General features: G+C 35.5%; 1 protein-coding gene across 11 annotated transcripts in view; it reads left to right on the forward strand.

Moving 5' to 3' along the window:
- Positions 1-6,631, forward strand: part of CACNA1C (calcium voltage-gated channel subunit alpha1 C) — a 446,749-nt gene extending 440,118 nt beyond the window's left edge. For all 11 annotated transcript variants that reach the window (XM_087968599.1, XM_087968607.1, XM_087968602.1 and 8 more), the window contains 2 exons: positions 1,462-1,782; positions 3,311-6,631. In XM_087968599.1, coding sequence (XP_087824725.1) covers positions 1,462-1,782; positions 3,311-3,607 — 618 coding nt within the window. In that variant the 3' untranslated portion in view covers positions 3,608-6,631. The remainder of the gene's footprint in view (positions 1-1,461; positions 1,783-3,310) is intronic.
- The last annotated feature ends 1,079 nt before the right edge of the window (positions 6,632-7,710 follow it).

Consider the following 7,710-nt stretch of genomic DNA (forward strand, 5'->3'; position numbering starts at 1 on the left):
AGTCAAAGGGTACAAATAAGCAATCAAATCATACTAGGAAACATAATAGTAAGCGTTTGAATCAAGCCAAATTATACTAGTAAACAATTTTAAAAAATCATAAGAATACAAGCAACAAAGTTACATTCATGCAGTCATAAGTGGGAGGAGATGGGTGAAAGGAAGGATGAGAAGATAAATAGTAATAGTAATGCAGATTTAGTAAGTAGTTTGACAGTGTTAAGGAAATTATTTGTTTAGCAGAGTGATGGCATTCAGGAAAAAACTATTCTTGTGTCTGGTTGTTCTGATGTGCAGTGCTCTATAGCGTTGTTTTGAACATAGGAGTTGAAACAGTTTACGTCCAGGATGTGTGTTGTCCGTAAATATTTTCACAGCCCTATTTTTGACTCGAGCATTATACAGGTCCTCAATTGAAGTCAGGTTGGTAGCAATTGTTTTTTCTGCTGTTCTAATTTTCCGTTGAAGTCTGTGTCTGTCTTGTTGGGTTGCAGAGCCAAACCAGACAGTTATAGAGGTGCAGATGACAGACCCAATCATTCCTTTGTAGAACTGTATCAGCAGCTCCTTGGGCTGTTTGAGCTTTCTCAGTTGGTGCAGAAAGAACATTCTTTGTTGTGCTTTTTTGATGACATTTTTGATATTAGGTGTCCATTTTAGGTCTTGAGATATGATAGAACCTAGAAATTTGAAGGTCTCTACTGTTGATACTGTGTTGTCTAGTATTGTAAGAAGTGGTAGTATGGAAGGATTTCTCCTAAAGTCTACCACCATTTCTATGGTTTTGAGTGAGTTCAGTTCGATTGTTCCAGTTGCACCAAGAGGCAAGTGGTAAAACCTCCCATCTGTATGCGGATTTGTGGTTGTCTCGAATGAGACCAATCAGAGTGGTATCATCTGAAATTTCAGTAGTTTATGGATGGATCGTTTGAGATGCAGTCATTTGTATATAGGGAGAAGTGAAGTGGGGAAAGCACACAGCCTTGGGGGGGGGGACTGTGCTAATTGTACAGGTATCAGATGCGATTCTGCCTAGCTTCACCTGCTGCTTCCTGTTTGTTAGGAAGTTTATGATCCACTTACAAGTGTGTTAGGGTACCGCTAGATGGTTTAGTTTAGTTAGAAGAATGTCTGGAATGATGGTATTGAATGCTGAACTAAAGTCTACAAAGAGAACCCTTGAATAGGTATTTGGAGATTCAAGGTGTTGTAGAATGTAGTGCAGAACCATATTAACAGCATCATCTGTTGATCTATTTGACCCATGTTCTAGTTTTCTATAAGATTGAGGACATTGTCAGTATGAAATACAGACCAGCAGATTAAAGGAATATCATTATCCAACTATAGCCAGCTTCCAAGTTAAGCTGAACTTTTTTCAAAAATATTTGGTTCATTTCCCCCCTTGTTCTGAATCACCATGTTGCTGACATACTAATTTATCATGTTCTCTGTCTACAGGCACTAGCAGCTGCAGGTCGGAGTCCTCTTCGAAGTATTCATTCATCAATTAGATCTTCTCGACCCTATTCCACACACTCTGCAACACATTGTACACAAGACTGGCCACAGCAACATGATAAAGGATTGTGGCCTGATGAGGCGGAATCCAATGAGAAACTCAATAATAGCTTCCCATCAATATATTGCAGCTCCTCATATTGTGATAGCACCAGCTCTAGCAGCACCCGAAAGGCCAGGCCAGTCTCCCTTATAGTTCCCAGTCAGACAAGAGTGTGTGGCAGGCAATTCCACGGTAGTGCCAACAGCCTTGTTGAAGCGGTAAGTTGATGTCAGTTATAGTTGTAAACTTAAGAGCAAGTTCCCACATGTGAATTTTAAGATAAGCACTAATAAATAATTATACACGTGCACACACATACATAAATATATATGATGAAAATATAAACAAACAGTAAGATGTACTTAACTAATTATTTCTTAAGTTGGTAACTTTAATAAGCTTCTTATCAAACATGCATGCTGCCTGACTCACAAAGATTCTGGGCAACTGACTGACCAACCAAAGAAATTACAATAAGATAATAAAAGATAAAAGTTGACAAACCTGAAGACCAAATGGAAAGAAGAGGTCTCATTCTCCCTCATTAACGCCCTGGATAAGCACAGTAGTGCTACTACAGAGAAGGCATGCTTTTGTGGTCCTGGGAGATGGTATTGTTTAATCAAAGGAACACAGAGCACGCTAAGTCTGCAAGATCAAAGTGGCCAGATAGATAGGACTACAGCCATAGTTGGAACTCATACTTCCAATGTATCTGGAGAAAACTCATTTCAGGAAGGCAAGATTCTTAGTCCCATTCATCAGGTAGAAGAGGGGTCTTCAAACTTGACAGCTTTAAGACTTGTGGACTTCAACTCCCAGAATTCCTCTTCTAGTCATGTTAGCTCAGGAATTCTCGGAGTTGAAGTCCACAAGTGATTTGCGAAGTTTGAAGACCCTTGAGCTAGAAACTTCAGTTTTTACCTGATATTTTTTCCTAATAGCATTAATAAATATATGGAAAGAAATAATTCAGTACAGACAGAATGCTTGCCAATAGAAATGGACTGGCCCAAGGTAAATAATTAATGTGATTAAAATATTGTAACTTTTGTCAATTAAAACTAAATCTCCCATACACACCAGTCTAGTTGGATGACTTAGAACCAGTCAGTTAACAACTGCACTTTTACTATAGCCAGATTTCTTGGTGTTACGTTAGTTTACAATGTGAAAAAAAAATTATTCTTCTCAGTCCCTGCTATAAAAATTGGCAAACAAAACAAAACATATAACTTCTAACAACATGAGGGATTTTTTTAAAACCTAGCAAGTGGAATAAAGTGATGTCTTCATTGTTATCATCTCATTCAAACAATTTCTGACCTCATTTCCAGAAGTCCCCACTCTTGAAAGAATTTTTGGAAGAGGAATGGGCTTCAGAACAAAGGCAATATAACTGCCAAGGTTTTTCACTAATTATTTTTTCAATTTTATTAAGTTTCAAAGAGAGAAAAAATACAATAGCAGAAAAGTAAAATAGATTGCATCTTGCATGTCCACTTTCATAGCCACATATCCAGCATCTGACAATTAAAGACATGGATTCAATTGTGATTTTTATACAAAACAATTTCACTGGACTTTTTTGAATTTGCAGTTATAAATTCATCTCCCTAAATTTTATTTATCAAGTGTTTTGTATTTTGTTTTCTTTCACTGATTTATTTGATCCTTGCTATAACAGTGATATTAATACTGATATCTACTTTTGTTCCTTGTTTTTGATGTCCTGGATTATGAAAGGTCTTGATTTCGGAAGGACTGGTGCAGTTTGCTCAAGATCCAAAGTTCATTGAGGTTACCACCCAAGAACTAGCTGATGCCTGTGACTTGACAATAGAAGAGATGGAGAATGCCGCGGACAACATTCTCAATGGTAACAGCAAACCAAGCCCCAATGGCAACCTCTTGCCTTTTGTTAACTGCAGGGACCCAGGGCAGGACTGCATGGGCGAAGAAGCAGAAGCAGCCCAAAACCCAGATTCTAGGAAAAGTCAAGAGGAATCTAAGGATACCAGGATTTATATCAGCAACCTGTAGTTGCTGAAGCTGAAAGTGATGCTGTTTTTTTAATTTGTTTCAATGTTCCTAATGGGTTTGTTTCAGAAGTGCCTCACTGTTCTCGTGACCAGGAGTAACCAGAACAGCATTCTTCATTTATTTCTGTCGGGAAGAATTGCAGAGTTGGGTGGTGTAAAAGAGTTTTTCAGGAGTGAATATAGAACCCCAGCATGTGTCCATGAAGGAAGAATCAGGAGAAGTAAAAGGCAGTGTGTCAGCTCCCTTCTTTTTTCAGTCCCTGCACAAGGAACAACAGCTGCTTCCTGAATGTGAAGGAAAACCTCAACTTCCTGTGGATGGCCGTAGCCAAAAGGACACTGTATCAAGCGGGTGTCTTTCAATTCTGCTTGTACAAAAAGGAATCATTTTGCACATGTTCTGTATGAGCCTCACTGTCTCCATAAAGCCAAGACCCTTCTGATCTACAAGTGGAATAGACTTCTGCAACAGATCCCACACGTTGCTGAGAAGGAAGCAGAAGTTGCAAGATAGGAGATGCAGGTGGCAATATTGCAGATGTTTCTTGATGGAAATGCAGAGACTCCCAGGCAGTCTTCTCTGCCAATCAATCAGAGCTCAGGCAGTCATCTCTGCCAAATTGAGTTCAAGACAGTTAGCTGTGCCAATGGCTCCAAGAGCATGAAGCCAGCTCTGTCAAAAGGAGTTCAGGCAACCCGCCCATTTCTAAGAGAGGTGGTGATGGGCTTATGTAGATCTCTCTTTGTTCTTGCTATTTAATATTTTCTTGAAAGCATGTTCCAATTTTTATTTTTGGATATTTTATTTTATTGTATTTTATTTTTAAGGGAGAGGGGTGGAGTGTTTACAGAGTTTGTAATCACCTGCCTTTTTGTTTTTCACCTTCACAAATGTTTAACATTGATTTATTTTTTTGTTTTTGTTTTCCTCCACCGACATTTGGTAGAAGCTAATGATATTAGACGTTTTGCCAATCATAATGTATACCAGACTTTGTAATTTTATTTGAAGTAATGAAAATTTCCTTTTTTGTTGTTGTTTTATAATTTAAAGATAGTAGGCAATGCACTTGATATAATCTTGCACATATGAATGATTGATTTGGATTCTTTATAGTACTAGGTATATTTGCAATGTGTGAACGAATGAGCAGGACTGGGTGAATGAGTGAGCAAGTGAATACACAACTGAAAGTGTGCAACTGATACAGTTCTCCATTTCCTGGTTACAATTGAAGGAGAGCTTTATCTGGGGTGATTTGAGTGCAAAAATAAATCACTGTCTCTGCTTTTGAAAGGGGAATCAGTAACTCTTTGCATTTTCTGTTCCACAAGATATGCAAAAACAATGCAATAATATTAAATTTGAATAAAATGTGTGAATTGTGCTGGCATTAAAACTGTATAGAAAAACAAAACAAGGGGATTAAAAACAAACAAAAACAACCAAGTGAGAAGGAGTTATATTTCAATATATTCCGTGTGATGTTTTATTGCATTGATAATGTTTCTGTTGAAGAAACCGTAATACTTGAATTCAGGTCAGTTTCAGTATTTTTCAACTATTTTTTTAAACTGAATAGCAATTGTGCCAAGCAAATATAATGAATTAAGTTTGTTTAAGGGAAAAAATAACAATTCTTGTATATTTTGCTGCATGTAAAGTAAATCATTTCGTATTTGGAGTGTGCCAAGCTTTACCTTTGAACTTTAAGTGCTTTTCTACATGTGGTTGGGGGAAAGGGTATACTATTTTTTTCATTTTTTAATTTGTATAATGAACAAAGTGTACCTAGTGCTAAGTAATTATCCTGCAACCCACTGACAGGTTGAACATTAACTGATTTTGCATATCTTGTGTTCATTTTCCTTATTCTGCACTTTCTTAAATATGCATGATAATGAATTGGGAAGACTATCTTGCATTTTGAAGCTATGGATTCTTATCCAGCTTTCTTCTTTTGCATAGTTTCTCTCAGTGATTCTCCTAATTAAAAGGTGAATAATTCCATATGCTAGGATAATCAAATATATCCAATCCTGTAAACTGAGCTGGCATCAGCAACCTGGGACGGGAATATCTTCTTTTTATTATATGCTGCAAATATTACAGTGATTACTGTTATGACATCAAATAATGATCGTCAGGAGTTGGTTGAATAATTTATATAAATTCAGTAGGACATAGTGTACCTTTAACCAAATTTGTACAAGTAGAGAAGCTTCACTTGTGTACTTCAGGAGACTAGTTAAATATTTTTCATGGTAAAATAAAAGGGAAAGAAACAGATTAAAGAAAATAAATAAGAATGTAACAGTTATTGTAACACATAGCCAATTTGAAACTGGAGTAAGATGCACAACTATAAAATGAAGAATAACATAACAGTAACATTGCCAAGAAGTATTTAGAGATTGTGATTAAAAGTCTGGTATGTCAGAAATCTCATAATGAATAAATAAGACAAGAATTTTATATTGTATTATATTAACTGATTAAAAACATAGAATGTAATTATTTTCCAGAACTGAATTTACAAGTCCTTAATGAATAAGGAAAATTCATAAAATTATAAAGAACAAATATGGAAATATGCGATATGGAATGTTGACCCTTTTCAAATATTTAAAAACAGGTGACGGTTGCTTCTGTAGCCTCAGTTCATTTATTCATACATGCAGCAATGTAGTACTTGGAAATGTTTAAACATATCTATTACAACCTACCTCCTGATCATAAGGACAGCATTTTGGCATAATTCAACATGAACCACTTCTTTGAGAATAAGTAGAATAATTTGAGTAGTTGATTAATATAATTATATGCTGCTCAGGATTAAAACTATAGCATAGTTTGCAAACCCTTCTGCAGGCCCACATGCTCAATATAATGCTTTATAACACACAGGTCTCAAAAGAGGAGGGGATACATGCATCATGTTTATTAATTGATGGGGAAAATATACATAAATCACAGGTCAAAGGTAATTTGATGTAAATATTTCAAATAAAGTTTCTAACAGAACCAACTTTCCTTCACAGAAGATAGATGAGTAGTTTTTGGAGATAGGATAGGAAATGTTATTTTCAAGAAACAAAGGTCAGTGGCTATCCTACATGTAGGAATTCAACCTGTGAATAATCTCTGATTCTCTGAATACTGAAATTCAGATTTCTTCCAAATCAAGTAAAATCTACTTTAGAATGCTGTTTAGAGTACTGTTTATACAGCATATACAGGCCCCTTCAGAATTATAAAGCTGAAAATTTAAATCATTATTTATAACCTTTGGTTAATGCATCCAAATTAAACTGTTTCAGAAAAAGTGATTTCTAATTATCTACTGGAACACATCCAAAGAAACAACCATCTCTCTGGGTAGTTAGTTTCATCATCAAACAGCATTTAATATTCCTACCAAAATTTATTTTGAATCTGTCTTCCTATAGCTTAAATCTATTATATCATCTGTTGCACTCTGGAATGAGAAAACTGATCCTGACTTTTATGTGGTGTTCATTCAGGTATTTGGAGAGTGCTATTATATCCCTATTAAGTTGTTTTTCCCCCCTAAAGCCATTCATAGGCCTCCACCAATCTTTCTGAGTCACCCTATACAATATTTTATTCTAATCTGAAGGAACTACTGTTGAGTATCATGTTCAAGACAGTTCTATATCCATTCATATGCCATCCAGCCTATACTTAAGCCTATACAAACTTTGACAAATGTTTCCTGCAATCAAAATATATTATTCTCACTAATCTGACATATTTATTTTACCATTTGTTTCTAGGTGATAGTACATTCAGAAGTGTGAAAGCATATCAGTTTACTGAGATTTCTTTTAAATTCCAGTCTTTCAAAAATATCCTACAATAAATAATTTTAGATACTTAGCATCATTATTTGTCATACTACTCATCTGTTTCTATCTTCACAGTACAAAACTATTTTTTTCTACTATATTAAAGTAGTAGAATCTGAACATTCCTTATTCTGTTCTGCAATGTAACTATTCTTTTTCTTTAGGTAATTATACTCCATTATTCAAAGCCAAACAAATCCCACCTTTACTATGAACATAATAAATAGTCATTAA

The sequence above is a fragment of the Notechis scutatus genome, chromosome 6, assembly GCF_049901735.1.
Source record: "Notechis scutatus isolate UNSWTSFEM ecotype Mainland chromosome 6, rNotScu1.2, whole genome shotgun sequence".
Classification (NCBI taxonomy): domain Eukaryota; kingdom Metazoa; phylum Chordata; class Lepidosauria; order Squamata; family Elapidae; genus Notechis; species Notechis scutatus.